At 36.2% G+C, this 16,907-nt stretch overlaps 1 protein-coding gene across 3 annotated transcripts in view; it reads left to right on the forward strand.

Moving 5' to 3' along the window:
* The window catches only part of WWC3 (WWC family member 3), a 146,657-nt gene that overhangs the window by 34,617 nt on the left and 95,133 nt on the right, over positions 1-16,907 (forward strand). For 2 of the 3 annotated variants that reach the window (XM_067553011.1, XM_067553012.1), the window contains exons 2-3: positions 10,978-11,087; positions 15,574-15,777. In XM_067553011.1, coding sequence (XP_067409112.1) covers positions 10,978-11,087; positions 15,574-15,777 — 314 coding nt within the window. Of the gene's footprint in view, positions 1-10,977; positions 11,088-15,573; positions 15,778-16,907 lie in introns of those variants that run through there. The other variant, XM_067553014.1, reaches the window with a different exon arrangement.

A 16,907-nucleotide genomic window follows, 5' to 3' on the forward strand; every position in this document is an offset into this window, starting at 1 on the left:
ACACCTTTACCCTGGTTTTGCTTGCGGATCAGAGCTACCATTTAAACAGTGGTGGCTGCTTGGAAGATTAGTTCTTGTTTTCATGATGTATTTCAGGAGTTCCTTTGCTGCCAGATATGTAGTTTACATGGGAGAGTTAAGTAAAGAGTACAATTTTTAAGGCATCATGAAAAAAAAACCATTTTCTGAGCCATGCCTTCTTTTCTGAATATGATTATGAATAAAAATAAGAAAATACATTATATAACTATCATGATTCATGGGTGTACTTGATAGTTTAAAAAAAAGGCAGGGGTTGGAGTCTTCCAATTTTTTTGTTAGTTCTATCTTTATCATAGTTATACAGATTCTCAAGATAGTGACTATGAACTACTACTGTTTCTTATTTTTGGTAATGAACAGGATTGTTTGTTATGAGTGTTACAGTTCAGTCCAGCCCAAATTCAACATATAGCTGCTGTCCTGAAGAGATTCTACCCTCTTGGTTTATGGAGACATATAGGTGCTATCCTATTCAGATGGGTTATTTGTGACGCAGAAGCAGCTGCGTAATAAAGATTTCAGTATTTCATGGCTACTCATCTCCTTCTTAGGCATTTGGTTTATGTGAGATATCAGAGGATACACTGAGCATGTTTAGTGCATCCAGATTCCAATACATGGGTGAGGTTCTTTACTGGTTGGCTGGTTATCATTGACAGATAAGAAAATGTAAAGGGGTCGCATGGCCTGAAAATTTAAAGTCTGTGTGTCTAAGTGATCTCTGAATTGACTCAGTATGCCACATAACACAAGGCTCAAGAAACTGTAAAATGGGGGGAATCAATCCTTTTAGTGAGTTTTCAAGAGTCAGAACAGAATATTCCTGCCTTATTAATTTAATGTGGTGACCATTTCCAATGACTGTCAAGAAAAATGGGAATGTTTTTCTTCATTTGTATAGCATCGTAAGTGATGTTAAATCAGATGATTTTCTACTTATGTATTTTGTAACTGTTGCCAAATTAATTAATATGAAATGATTTGCTGATAATAGTAGGCAATAAAGTCCCAATTCTGCAATCTGATCTTTGCAGGCAGACTACTTGTGCCTGGGTGCTGACCCCATTGACTTCACAATATGTGGTTAGGTGTCTACTTACATGGACTGAATTGCAGCATTAATGCCTAAGTGTGGGTGGTGTGTTAAGCCCTGCTTTTACACTTTGTCCTTGGCAGGTGGAAGGGTTCACAAATACAGGACAACTTACAGGTTCATGGTCTTAGAGACAAATAAGACTACATCCACTAAAAATATTATGGGTCTGGTAATCAGTAGAAAGCAGTTCTCTTCTGCAGTTTATTAAATAAAGTAAGCCCGATTCATCACTGTGCTACTTCTCTTTTATGCCACTGTAATACCATTGGAATTGAATACACTTATTTGGTGCTCTGTTGGCAATAATGCTACAGTGTAACCTGCTTGTGTTTAATTTTTTTAAGTTTGGGTGCACATTCCCCAAGGTACACAAAACATTAGAGAGGACTGTAAAAATAACTGACCTTTGAATTGATAATCTTTTTTTCCTCTCACTTTGAAGTGATGTTTTATTTCTGAGGGGAACAAATCCATTGTGAGAGGCTGCTTTGAATGCAAGTTATAATTTAAAATAATTTAAAATATCTCAATCATTAAATACAGTCGGTAGAACTAAGGGATCTGACATTGAATGTTGAATAGTTGCTGAGCCCTGTGCAGGTACTTGTAGCATGAGTCTTTCTGTGTTTTCCTCCCAGTGACCTCAAACTAGGCTATATTGCCCTCTGCAAGTTTCTGTCCTAACACTGTCCTTCCGAGCACTGAGCTTCATTTGTGCCAAATTCGGTGTGGTCGTTTCTGTTGTGGATTTATGTCCGCGAGGGCATGAGATGATGTGTAACCAATTATTTTATTTCAGAAATTAAGGTTAGATTTGAGCTGTCGTTCTTCAATGGTGAAATCCACTTACCCAGTCAGGCACTTTGTACACAAATGTGCACTTTTATGTGAGGAATGAAGACTTTACCTTAAGGCTTCTCTTTTTTTAAATGTATATAGTCTATATTACTCTGAGCTACCCACATTTCTAAGTAGTGAATATGGGTTTTAAAAAAAAAGGCTGGCATTTTAGAATGCACATCTTCTATGATTTGAACAATTAACATGCTCTAAATTTTGTTGTTAGAGCGAGGTGCTTTATGTAAGTTGGACAATGTGATGATATAATATCCCAAAGTACTCTAATATAGGGCTCATTGCTTAAGATGTAATTTGTTACAGATTTTACACAATGCCTTCTTTGCCTTAACTATAGTGTTTGCTGCCACATTGCTAAAGGTGCGCTGGAATTTTTAAAAAATTGAATATATTTTTGAAAGGAAATATTGCTGAAAAAGCACATCCTTCCACGACCAGTGGAGTGCTTTTATTACTTGTTCAATACTGTACTATCCTGCTGGGAGAGGGGTGGCATCTCTAAGAAAAGTATGTTTGATCTCTTTGGATTAGTCTGTTTGGAGGAGCTGTGAGGGTTAGGGCTGCAGGAGGGATACAGCTGAACAGTTCAGTGGTCACAGACTGGCTTTCTTCAAAGAAGTTCCTGCAGGCCTTGGAATGTATTTCTAGCCAGCCTGTAGCTACAAAGGTGAAGGAAGTCATTATAGCGTCTTCAAGATTGGAATGTGACTAAAATAAGCTGTAAACAGCTTTTCCTGTGAATGGCTTTGTGAAACAACAAAAAAAGCCCTCTTCAACATTTCCCTTCCCTAATTTTATATTTTCTATGAAAAAGTTGCTAAAAACCAGGCTAATGTGTAAGCTTAAACTTATTAAGGTGGTTATAAGTTACATATAGTATGAAAGGCAAACAAACACTAGGGCAAAATTCAGACATCTGAAAAAAACACTTTAGCTATATGCTTTCCTCCTCCTTTCACCCTCTCCACTTCTCATCCATTTTCTCCCCAGCAGCAACAGCCACTATGTTGTTTTTTAAGAGTACCTTCACTTTGTGAGTGAACCAGCATTAGCCCTATCAGAATGAATAAGGATAAGATCATGTCTAGAGTTTTCTTGTGTCAAATTGCACACTCCTTTACAGCTTCCTGTGACCTTTGTAGCTACAAGAAATAAATAATTTTAACAAATTTTTTGCCTAGTTCACATTGACTGGTCAAAACAATCTTAAATCTATTCTTAGACTGAGGCCAGGTCTACACTGCAGACCTATATAGGTCTAACTGCGTTGTTCATGGGTGTGAAAAATCCACACCCCTGACCGATGTAGTTATATCAACCTAACTCCCTGTGTAGATAGCACTATATTGACAGGAGAGCTTCTCCTGTTGACATAGCTACTGCCTCTCGGGGAGTTGCATTAAACAGCATCTTCACTAAAGCGATGTAGCTGTAGCGCTGTATGTGAAGACCTGTCATGAGTCTAGTTTTCAAAGTGGGATCAGCTGACAGATATTCTAGATTTTCAGTGTCTATCAGTCAGAATCTTCTAGACATTTTCAGTTTTTGCCATTGCCCACTGTGGCCCTGTTTACAGTAGGAAAAAAAATTCATGGGTGATGGTGAGTGTCAATCCTGAATGTCTTAGTCCTCCCCTCCCTGCTCCTTTTTCCCCCAAATGGCTTAACTTCTACTTTGGACAAGGCACCCAGGACAATTCCCAGTGTAAATTAGACAGACCTGTTGGCAATGTCTGAATTACAGCAGCCAGTGAGTTTCCAGAATCTCTGCAGTACTGCATGCTGGTACCACAATGTTACCTCTTGGACCCCCATGTAAAGCCTTGCAAGAGCTTCCTCGCCTGGCCTGTGGTTGTCTTCCTCCTCTTCTGACAGTGAATTGCTTGTCACATTGATTCCAGGGCTTTTAAGCACCTTTACACAACTCTGGCCCCTTCACTGTGTGTAAAGGGGCCATAGCAGGTGTGAAAATCTCATGTTCCAGCCTCTTGTTCTTCCAGTGGTCTAGCTCAATTTCTGAACAGGGTGTTGAAAGTAACTAAAATTGGCTTGTCCTGGTCTATACTAACAACCAAACTGCTTTCAGCCCTCTTGAACAGGGACAGAAGAGGCATGTAGTTGTCACTTGTTACAAACCCATAATCATTTTCTTATTCTAGAACAGTCCTTTGGTTTTTTGTTTAGTGTTGTTTTTATCCCAAGAGAGGATTTCCACCTTTTCAAACAAACAAACAAACAAAAAAGGATTCCATTATAAAGCGTGTTAAAATTTGGGGCCTAAGATTGTGTATTCACTTAAAATAGTCTGATTTTCCCCATGAGTTGATACTTTTTAGGGAACTTTTACTAAGCTTACTTTCACAAAGATGTTGGACTATATTTGGAAGCATTTACATTACCTGCAGGAATATCTCTTATGTATCCACAACAGATGACAACGTAAAATAAACAAATAAAATGGAGATGGGAAGAAATCCTCTCTGATTCAGTCAGAAACTGGTCAGCTGGCAATACTGGCATGCTCATGTCCAGTCTCAAGTCTTGTAATTGGACTGTTCTTATCATTTGGCTTTTAAATTGGCAGAGTAAATATTAGTAAATCTAGGCGTTACAAGAACATTTAATCTGCTGCATTGCATGTGCTTTCAAGACTAGTTTTTTAAAATTGTTTTTACCCAAATCTTTTAAGTTAGGTGGGAAAAAATCACCCAAAACAAAGAAACATGGTTCTTAAAGATTTCTGTCTATGCTTAAACCCATGAGATTCAGATTCCAAAAGCTTTCTAATGTGCTTCAAAATTTAAGATTCTGAAGTGTTACATAGCCAAAAAGGGCTGTGATGTCTGAAGATTACTAATACTTTTAGGGAAAGGTAAAAAAATGAGAGAGCTGAGGAAATAGCTTAATCTTGATTTCAGTCATGATATGAATAATGGCAGTGGTACTGGAAGAGTACTATTGTGGCAGTTTGTTGTGTACCGTGAAGTATGATCTCTGGTTAGGAGATCATAACCTTTTTATATAAAAATGTATCATTTTAAAAATTAATGCTTGTATACCAAAGGTGATATGAGGGATGGAAGAAACCAATATAGAGTGATCTCATCATGTCACTGATTTGAAACTTAGTCTGGTAGATTTTATTTGTATAATGAAAGTTTACATGGAACCTAACAAGTACTTTTTCATGTGCTCATTGTAGAATGTTAGAGGACTTGAGTCAAGGGGACCACAATGGAGTGTTTGTCTCTTAGTGAGCACTTAACAGCTCTGATTGTACACAACAGGCATTATTTTGTTGGCTTTTCTTTGCAACTGGAGTTAATTTTATTTTCATGAAAGTGAATTATGAATATCATTGTTTGATCCATAGAGCAGTCAGATTCTGTACAAGTTCTTTAAACTAGTGGAAAAGGCATAACAAGAACCAGTGGCTGAGAGTTGAAGGCAGACAAATTGAAATTAGAAATGAGCCACACATTTTTTTACAGTGAGGGTGATTACCATTGCGCAAAAAAAAAAAAAAAAAAAAAAACCCTACCAATTCTCCATCTCAAGTTCTTCAAATCAAGATTGAGATGTCTTTCTGAAAGATATGCTGTAGCCAAACAAATTATTTGGCTCAGTACAGAGGAAATGGGTGAAATGTAATGGCCTGTGATAACCAGGAGGTCAGACTACATGGTCCCTTGTGGCCTTAAACTCTATGAATCTATGAAAGTTTAATCAAATAGCGCTTTCAGCATATCTCATTCTTTCAGTTACTCCTGTTCTTCAAGTACTGGTGTTTTTCTATTCAGAAATAGCTAATTGTGCTATATTATATTTTGGTTTAATACTGTGGACAGATGGGAGAATGACTTTGGTTGTTTTATTCTATTTTCATTTTTAACTTCAGACAAGAACCTAATTAATTCTTTTTTGATAAAAAGTGCTCTTGTTCTGTTGCTGCCTGTCTCCTAATTTTGATGATTTAAAGTGCTTTTACAGATGTGTTCATTCCATGTACAGTTCCTTATATAGAAACAGGAAAGGAGACCTCTTTTGTAGCATTTGAATTAATCAGAGAAAAGGGGGTGATATTTCTAGAGGACATTAATTTCAGTAGTCTCCTGATGTATTTTTGGCTGACCTGCTGCAGGTCTGCCCGCTGCATATCTGTTTGTATGTTACTGTTCTACCATTTTATGTTTTGTTACTATGGGAACTTGTAGTTTGTCTAGCAGAAAAAACATTTTCTAGGCTTTGTCTATATTCAGAGTTGTACCAATTTAGCTAAAAGTGTCACTTTAAAACTGATCAGTTAAACCTGTGCAAAGCACAGTGCAAACACCTGAATCTGATTTAAAACTTGCTTTTTTTGATTTAGCTTAATTCAATAAGGAATCAGTAAGATACATTCATAAAAGTCTGGTTTAAATCAAATTAAGAATGCCCACTCTGTTCTGCACTGGTTTAAGGAAATCAGTTTTAAATTGATTTAAAATTAAATTTGTACAACTTTTAATCGAGACAATTCCTCAAGCCTGGTCTACAATGTGTGGCTCCGTCGATGAAAGGTACATCACTTATGTTACTTACTGATGTCAACGTACTTTGCATTGAGTGGCCAGACTATCTTCACTATGCTATGTCGATAGGAAAGAGTCAGAGCTTACGCTTCTCGTTCCGGTGGAGTGTCAGAGTCAACGGGAGAAGTGCTCGGCAATAGATTGAACATCTATCTCTTCACCAGACCCACTCGCATCGATGCTGTGATGCCAATAGAGCCGCCCAGTGTACATGCCCTTAGTAAAAACTTTACTTAAATAACTCAGGTGTTGACTGTGTGATCAAGGTTTCCATTTCCATTTTTTTATTTTAGAATGCAAGCATGAATTCTTAACAGATCTAAGGTTTCCTTTGGATATACAAACTATTATTCCACAGTTCAAACAGGTTTTTGTGCAAATGGTATAAAACCCGTTACCTCTACCTAATTCCCTTTCTTTACTGTTCACTTTCACTCTGTCTGTTCCCTGGAAGTTAATATTGTACATATCCAAGAAGTTTAAGCGAGACAGGTGAGATCAAGATTAAGGATGCTGGATTCAGGTTCTTATGGCATGCAAAGGCAGAAGACTGCATGTGTAGGTTTTGCTTATGAATAAGGAGAGTGTATGTGTCGGACAAGTATGCCTCACTACCCGCAAAGAAAATCCTGTTGATAATGTGGCAGTTCTAGAGTAATTGTAAACACGGTGTCTCTAGAACAAAACCACGAGAGGTAAATCAATTGCTATAACTTTACTTGTATTTTTCATATTGTAACTGAAGTCCAGAGACGTTAGAACTAACTTGGCAGTATTTTGCCTATATAACTACTAGATAAAGTATGGGAAGAACACCTATGCTGTTCTGTAATAAAGCTTCTTCTCAGTGACTGCAGCTTTTGGTTCAAATGGACAGTTCTACATGAAGTATTGTACATAGAAGTTGTCAATGATGGAAAATTTTAATGTAGGTGTCCTGTATATATGTATGCTAGAGAGAATTTTACTGTAACAGTACTATAGCTCTCATCTCTAAAACTCCTTATCTCTTATTTTACTAGATGTCACCAGTTTATGAACAATTCAACTCTCATGTAGCATTTGTAAACTCTAAACACTTAGTCAAAATTTATTTCTGAAGATCTAAAATTTATAAAACTTCCTGTTTTTATTTTAAATATTTTGGGTTCCTGTTGGATAAGTGTTGTGTACAATATCCTGTAATGTTGTCATAACATTCATTTTAGCAGATTTGTGAAAATATTCTCTAATCTGCAAAAATTTATCAAACCGAATTCTACATTTTTATCTTTAAAAACAAAAGGACATAGTGAACCATATGATCGATACAAACAACTCTTGTACTAAGCACATTCAAAACAGCACAATTGTATAAGATAGTGAATATGAATTATTGCCTTGCACTTAAATAGCAATTCAGTTTTAAAGCACTCTACATGCATTTAAAAATGCTTAAAATAGTCATGTGAGGTAGGTAGGTAGCTATCATTATTCAGTTTGCATACATGTGCCTAAGTTTGGAATTTTTGTGATCTGTCCTAGTGTTAATGTAGTACTAGTACTGCTCTACCCGTGGTGGTGGAAGTGCTAGCATAGAAACAACAGAAGCTTTTTATGCTCTCTTTGCTAGTACTTCCATCAAGGCAACCATTGACAGTGCAGCAACACTGGTTCTAAAGGTGAGAAAAGTATTAGTGTAGATAAAACATTTAACAATCAGATGCTATGGCAATGAGAGCCTTAAAAGTACGTAGGTAGTTTTGAGTGGCACGCTTTGCATGTCTTCTGCATGTGACATCAATGAACGAGCCTGAGCAAGAAAAGAGAGCATTCCTCTTGCGTCTTTAGTGACGTTGCTTGTTATTTAAGAACAGTCTACGTGTGGATGTTTGCTGTGTATCCCTTCCAGATTAGAAAATTAATTCTGTTTTTGAATTCTCTTTTCTTGCTGTTTTATTTTGTGTTCAATAAATTTAAATATGCAGTCGCTTCTTCATTGGATTGGTCAGACCCTCCCCCCCTTCAAATCAAAATCTTGTTTGATACTAAAACAAAATTTTGGCGTTTTTTGTATGTCCATTACATGGTCTGTAGAACAAATAATCAGTGTCTCTGGGAAACACCTAGATGACCACATATATGGGAACTAAGAGAACAAACTGTGATTTTCTAAATATTGTTTTGAATACTGCTCGAATTAGTCATCATGTTTGTAAACATGATGGAGAAGTATTAATTCCTTGCATTTTGAAAATGAGTGGAATACTTTAGTATATAAATATTTTATAATTCAGACTATTGCTATAAAAGTGTGAAAAAAAAAAAAAAAATTTCAAGTTGAGAGAGAGTTTGAGGAGAGAGACCCAGAACACTAATATCGATTTAAAAAAATATATATTTTCCCATTTGTATTTGAAAAGTTGTGACATCAGGTCAAAAGTTTCTGGAAATTATGAAAGATTTCATTGTTTTTATGTAAAAAAGATAAAGATAAAGTAATGCTGCCATGGGGGCAGTTAGCAATAAGTCTAGTTTTTTTAATCTGAAAAGGGCATAGGAGGTCATGGTAGATAAACAAACATGAGCTGTCAGTATGATGCTATGGCTAAAAATGGAAAAAAAACCCATTGGATGTTCAAAGGAACATTGAGTAGCAGTAAGGAATTGATGTTACTTTTATATATGGCATTGGTGAGAGCACTGCAGGAATACTCTGGCCAATTTGTGTCAGTGCTTCAAAAAAGATTCTGAAAAATTGAAGAGGGTACAAAAAAGAGCCAAGACTGGTTTAAGGTCTGGAGAATACACCTTCCAGCAAGAGAGTTAATAAGCTAAATAGATTGAGTTTCATGAAGAGAAGGTTTAGAGACAAGTTGACAAGAGTCCGTATCAACACAGGGAAGAATATATCTGACACTTTGGGGCTTTTAACTCTAGCGTACAAAGTCTCAACAAGGTTCAGTATTGCACTTTTCAAAGTTGAAGCTAATTAAATTGAAATGATAAATAAAGTGCATATTGTTATCCTTGGGGCTGGTGCGACATTGGAACAGCTCACCAGTGGATGTGGTAAATCCTATGTCAACAGAAGTCTTTAAACTGAGATTGTCTTCTTTTTTAAAATATATGCTCTAGTTCATACACAAGTTAAGGAATTTTTGCAGGAACTACTGGAGGAAGTTCAGTGAATTGTGTTATATGGGCAATCAGACTAATGATCATTAGGATCCTTGCAGGCCATAAAACGTATTCATTTATAATTGCTGTCCAAATTCTGATCTTTTATAGGAGACTGTAATCAGATATTGCACATTTGTGTACAAATATGGAAGCTGATTTTTTTTTATGAAATATGTGGTGATATGCATCACTTATAGTATATTAGGTTAGATTTGTTTATATTTAACTAATGGTTTTTATTGCGTATATTTAGTTAATGTTTATCTTTATAAAATTAACTTTTCTTTTGTGAATAACTTGATTACATAGCTAACTCTATTTTTTATTTGAGCCATTTAGTAACTATTAGGGAATACATTGGTAAGGGTTTGAGCAACTACTGGAATGATGTTATGGGAAGTGAACTGGATAAAAAACTACACCCTTGATTTTGCATGCATTACTTTTGCCTTTGTATTGGTTTTCTTAATTTCTTGGTCGTTTTGATCTTCCAGAACAATACAAATGTTGAATCCATGATGCAGGGAATACTAGGAAAAATGATTATTCACAATACTCTGTTAAATGTTATCTTTTCTGTGTATTTTTTTACTATTAGTTTGTCAAGCAGTTGCTGCAGAAATAGTATGATATTCAAAACATTGTTAGTAAGGTTGCTGCTGATACTTGTGTATATCCTTCATTCTAGGAATATAAAAATGCTTCACAAAGATTGCCTCTTTACCTTTTCTGAGGGCAGGAGGGTAATTTATGCTGGACCAACATAATAGAATTTCATGAACAGTTGTGCATCGACAACTGAAAAAGAGAATTTTCTTTTCTTTCTTTTTTAACGTTTAGGCTGCTATGGACAGCAAATTGCACTGCTATCACATTCTAAGAACTTGGATGCTATAAAGTTTCCAATAAATGTGAACAGCAATGAATTCCACCTCTGTTCTCACATTGTTACTGCAATATGGGAAAAAACTGGCAGGACTGCATGCCATCATAATTAAATAGTTAAACTCAGAACCTGAAGGGAGAAGCTGTCTCACCTGTTTTGGGAGCCTCTCTCAGCATACTTTCTAAATTAAATTTTCATTTTCTTTGTACATTTCAATTGTAATGTATTTATTACTATTGCATATCCAGGTTTCTTAGCTATTTAAATCAGAGGTTTGATATAGTCAAAGCACATACTAAATAGCATAAATTGCATATGAACTGTGCATCTTTTGAGTATATTTTCATTATTTATATTTTACAGGATTACAAAGCCATTAACATTTGCTGACTGTGTTGGCGATGAACTTCCTTTAGGATGGGAAACTGTTTACGATCAACAGATTGGAATTTATTACATGGACCATATAAATCGTGAGTAGAAGTGGGATTATTTTTGTGAAAACTCACAAGCTGATATCTACAGTTACACAAAGTATGATTAAGATGACATTTATTCAACTGAAAGCCACTGTGAGAAATCCTGGGCAAGTTATTTCTTGCAGTGTTTGTTTCCTCATCTGTCAAATGGTGATAATACCCTCCTTTTGTAAAGTGCTTTAATATCTATGGATGAAAAATGCTTCTATGTAAAATCACTATTACTACCGTGAGGTAATATAAAAGGTTATCTAAACTGCACTTGTTGGAATAAGTCAAGTTTATAATTTCATTTTTACAAATATTTATATTCAGGAAGAATTTCCAAGGTAGATGTATTCCTAATCAGTGCTTCAAGTTTACGTTTTGACAGAAAGGTATTGAGGGAGCATGGCAAAGAGTGATACAAATGCTAACACTGCTGAAGTGTCAGCATTTTCAGACTATATTTTGTATGTGTTGCACACCTTTCCAGTGGTCCATAGTTTGCTCCCTTTCAAAAGAACCCAAAACAGTCTGAGTGGAAGTGTGTAGTTTTTTTCATTTTAGCAGCCACTTAGCATAATATTAAGATTATTGATTGATATATTTATCATATCTTCTTATGTAAATCAGCAATCTCATCCTCTCCTAAGCATTGCATATTTTATGCTTCCACATAGCAAATCAGTGGGGTTAGAACGACGACTGGATGGATATATATTAATTATATTTGCTGTTTGGCTGTTGCAGAGCTTCATATCACCACTATCTGACACATTTGCCAAGTATACTTTTAAAAGCATACATCTTATCTTTATAACTTTGTATTATTGCCACTATTACAGTCGGGCACTGCCATCATTAAGCTGTTTATCACCACTGAGTGAATGCTTTCAGTATTGTGTGGATTGGCAGCTAGATGGTAAGAAAAGAAGAAAGTGCTATTTACCACTGCTGCCATTCCTCCTATCTGCAAAAACCATTTCAGCACCATCTATTTGAAATTAAATTCATCTAAAATAATAGTTTCAGATATTATACTGTCTTCCAAACCGCTTTGCCTATTTTTGTGGTTTTCACAAAAATATTTTTCATCTGATTTTGTTGTGTGAAAGACCCACACATGCAGGCAATGCTGCTTCTATCTAAAACAAACAAAAACCTTGAAGTCACCAGAAGGATCAATAATCTAGCGAATATTTCAAGATCCCTTGAAAAATCATAGTGCAGGTGCTTGTGTAATTCTTAAAGAAATGCTGTTAAGAATATTGCTCATTGAATGATTTTCATTTGAGCTGTCAGGGGAACTTTTGTAGAACATAGAGCTTTACCTCAGACTGTAATAGTGTAATATATACATAAACACCCCAGACACACACATTATACATATAAGCATAGAGTAAATAATTCTGAATATTGGCACAAAGTCAGGTTTCTTTATTTTGTAAAGGACATATAGGTATGGTAGATAAAGAACTAAGCACAAACTTCCATTGGCATGCTGTGGCTAAAAGAGGTAATAAAGCGTCCAATTAATAGGATTCCTCTGTTAGGAACTAGATTCTCCAGGCTATGGAACAAAGATTTGTTCATTTTTTTGTTTTTGTTTTTGTTTTTTAAGCTTGATGCTAGGTCAGGGATAGAATTTATGGGGGTTATTCACTAACCGTTATGGACACAGGTAATAACAGGTGAATGCAGTGATGATATAAGAATCAAGGAGAGGTTCTGGTGGAAAGAACCTCTTACTCTGGGAGTTCTCAAACTTACTCAGAATATTTGCCACAATAGCTGTTGGGTGACAGTATGCAGTGGGAGAACAAGGTTGCTCATTGACTGGACTTTTTCCCATCTTTCTTTACTGTTGGCCTGGTTATATGCCCTGTCCAGCAACTGGAGCTTAGTCTATCAGTAGACACAGTGGCAGAAATGTATGTAATAGTTGCATTTTCTTCCAACATTCCTTGTAAGAGAGGTTTCAAATCAGTGCTTTTTAAAGTCTGCATTGCAGGAACCTCCCACACTATGTGTACACCCAAATCCTTTCTTTTTTTCCAACCTTTGAAATAAAATCGCAGGATATATAGTTCTTCTAGGCCTCCTGCCTGGGTAACTTTATTCAGGAAAGAGGAACACAAGCTGGGCTGTGATGAAAATGATTCTGGCCAATGAGTTTCCATTTACATTAGAAAACCCAAGAGGTAAAGGAATCCTCTGTAAATCACAGAACTACTTTTCTGAGCCAACCCTGATCTCCATCTTGTCCTGTTAATTCTGGCCTTCATTGACACCCTCACTAAGCTGGTGTTGGATCCTGTCCAGCCATTTCTTAAGAAGCTTCAGTGGCTGCCAACCACAGAATTCCTTTTCCCTCCTCCTCAGAGTCTTGAGAGCCTTTGAAGTTTCCTTTAACCAGTCGTGCATTCCCCAGTTGGGAATAACATATTCCATGTTCTTGGCCTGCCATGACTATAGGAATTTCAGTCAGCTATAAAGAAACTAAATTAGTGGCTATCCAAATTTAAAACACCTTCAGTTTCAGTTTCTCTATGGTAACTTGTCTGTGCTCCATACATGTAAAGTGCAGTGTTCCACAGAAGAATGTCAGTATTGTACTAAACAGGAAGCGTCTCTCTTTCCAAGTGGGATACAAGATGTTGAGGAAGGTTTTTGGATCACTTGGCAGGTTATGGAGTGTCTCAAAATGTACAGCCTAATCTTTTCAGAGGCTTATGTATGATACATCTTAACCTTTGCTGTAACCTGGGATTAGAATTGGAATATTGTGAAGAGCCATTTATTGGGGTGTCATAATTCTGCATCACCATAAATATTTTCACTTTTTTTATTCCTGAAAATCTCATTTGTTTAGGTGTCTACTTTTCGAATGGTTCTCAAACAATAGAGCTGCTTATATGTTTGTGGTGATTTTTATAATTAGTTGGAAGGAAAAACTACAGTTATTAATTACTTGGGCTCAAACACTATAATTTCTGATTTCATAACAAACAGAAATATTTAAATAGCTTTAAGCCCTATCATTAGTACTAACAAAAAAGTTGGCTTTCTCCTTTCCTATCATAGTAACAGGAAAAGCAGAGTTTTTAGGGGAAAAAATTAACTGAAAATATCTTCTTTGCTTGTATTGAGTATCTGTCTTCTGGCTTACTCTACATTCCTCAAGATGGCCTGTGGTATGACGTTTCAATAATCACTTCATTAATAAATTTGGAACCTATAACAGAAATACTTTCTATGGTATGGTTAACCTGTGGTGTCCCCTGCTGCTGGGTTTACAGTGGCTGTGTAGTTTTTAAAAAAAAAGACTAGATGACTTTGTGATTTTTTGACAACTGTTTATTGCACCTGTGCCCATTAAAATAATGAGATAACTTAAACCATAAAGATTCATTTATGTGGTGGCAGTGGTGAAACCAGCAATGTAGATAAAATGAAAGCAATTTTATCACCATACTGACTAACTCCTTTCTGAAGTACGGTGGTAAGATGCCTGCCCCCTGCCTGTATTACAGGTTACCCAATAACTGCCAACAGTGGAGCTGCACTAATGGTGAATGATGCATTTGATTTTTGTAGGCACAGCCATATGAGACTGGCATTTGCTATCCCGTGGACTCTGCACAGGCACACCCTGCACTTGGGCCACCCATAAAAACCTTTTTTTTTTTCATGGGGATTTTTTTTTTTGCTCTATTTTTTTTTTGCATTTTTTTTGCTGTTTTTTTTTTTTTTTTTTTTTTTTTTTTTGCATTTGTGGGCCACTGAATTGTTTGCATGAACATAATATATTGAAAGCTTTTTTTATGCTATCAACATGTATTTAAAACAGTTTCTTGTTAGTAGAAACAAGCTTTACTTTCAGGCTGTGACTATAAACATTAACTATTCTCAAAAGTTAAAAGGGTAGTGATGAGAGTGTCAGGGCTCTTATGGCTGTTAGGTCCAAAGAAAGTTAAAATTAAGCATGTGTTAAAGTGCTTTCCTGAATCTGGACCCAAAACATTCATCTTCTTTGGTCGCTAACTTCATTTTTCACTGTCTGAATGTGAGATCTCTGAACTGCTCCAACTACCCACTGAGTTGAAAATCAAATATTGGGGTATTGGTTTGGTTCTTACTTGGCTGTGGGTTGTATTACGCTTAGGCCATCAGAATGATCTGATCTGTCATCTTAAAACATTACTAAGGTTATTCAGGGCTGAAAAATTACTCTTCTTTTTAACTCATCTCTAAAAATAAAAGACTCAAATACAAGTGACAGTGTACTTAGGGTGCCTCTCCTTTTTTCTGTCTTTTTCTGGAGTAATCTTGAACTTTGTATTGAATTGGATATACTAGATGGTTTAGAGACAGACTTCACCTGGTTTCTTTGAGCACATTTCCTGGCTTGTGAACTATCAATATAGGTATTGAGAATTGACATTGAGAAAGAACTTGTGATTAGTGGAATAACAGGACTTAGGTATTTTCTCCTTAGAGCTCACACAAATTGAGGACCCAAGAGAGCAATGGAGAAGAGAGCAGGAACGCATGCTAAAGGAATATTTAATTGTTGCCCAGGAGGCACTTAATGCCAAGAAAGAGATCTACCAAATTAAACAGCTGCGCTTTGAGCTAGCACAAGAAGAATACCAGCAGCTGCACAAAATGTGTGAGGATGACAGCCGCTCCTATGCCAGTGGTGAGTTTACTTTTATTCTCTTGCTAATATGTATTTTTCCACTATTCAGTATTTACACATAATCCAAGAGCTTGCACCCATAACTCTATTTTTTGTTTTGTGAAAGTTTAAACTACTCATGAAGTTGCTATGTTAGATTGCTGGAAGAAATTGTATCTTAAAGGAAAATAACCCTCTCCAAAGAAAGTTTCTTCCATTATAAGTAGCAGTTTCATTTTAATGAACTTGCACTTTTGAAAACTAGGTTCTATCTTTACTTAAAAGAGAAGGCTAATCTTTGTATCCATCTGCAGAATATTGAAAGCATTAGTGTAGCAATGAGAGCAGAAATAGGCCACCCCTAGTTCCTTCTTCTAAGGCTCTATGAATGTCAAAGTCATGTGTTAGATTAATGAAAAACACCTCCTTAATTGGAACATTTTAGAGTATGTTTGGATCCTGGTTACATGGGTGCACTCCAGTTTCTAAAGTTCCTGTTCGCTCTAGAGAAGACAGTGCCTTCTGCAAGGTGTAAGGGCGATCCATTGTTGTTAGCTTGCAGTGCTGTGTATCAGCCGGTGACAAATTTACCTACCTTAAGCTAACTCTTAGAAAATTAAAAAGTTTCCTTAATGCCGTACGCAGTTGTTAATAAATGTATTTCCTTGTGAGATGTTTATAAAGGCAGCGTTTAGGCTAGGAATAAGCAAACAAGTCCCTCTAAGTAAGATAACTAGTTTGAACTTCAGCCTTTTATCTGATCCTAGCTCAAATAGTATTTTATAAGGTTGACTAAAGGTTTAGTTAAGGATTTCTTTGGTCAGTGCTACTTAAAAAATAGTATGAACTAAGAAGAATTGATTCACTCACTTTTCCCCTCCAGTTATAATTCAGTCGTCCTCTGCTGGCTCCTTCACTGTCCACAAGCCTCTAGCTGTTTTTTCTCCCTAACTCTAAAGGCCTCCAACAGACTCAAAAGTCAGTCGTGTCGTCTCCCCCCCTCCCCGAGCTCTCCAATATGTTGCTGTCTAATACTTTTTAATGTCTGTTGAAGGACCTAGCTGCCTCAGCTTTAAAATCTCTTAATTTGTGTCTTGCATAGTTCAATCTAGGTTAGATCACACCAAGATTTGCCAGACATTGTGATAGTT

Source organism: Emydura macquarii, unplaced genomic scaffold (assembly GCF_026122565.2).
Source record: "Emydura macquarii macquarii isolate MOO-44397 ecotype Brisbane River unplaced genomic scaffold, CSIRO-AGI_Emac_v2 contig_1424, whole genome shotgun sequence".
NCBI lineage: Eukaryota > Metazoa > Chordata > Testudines > Chelidae > Emydura > Emydura macquarii.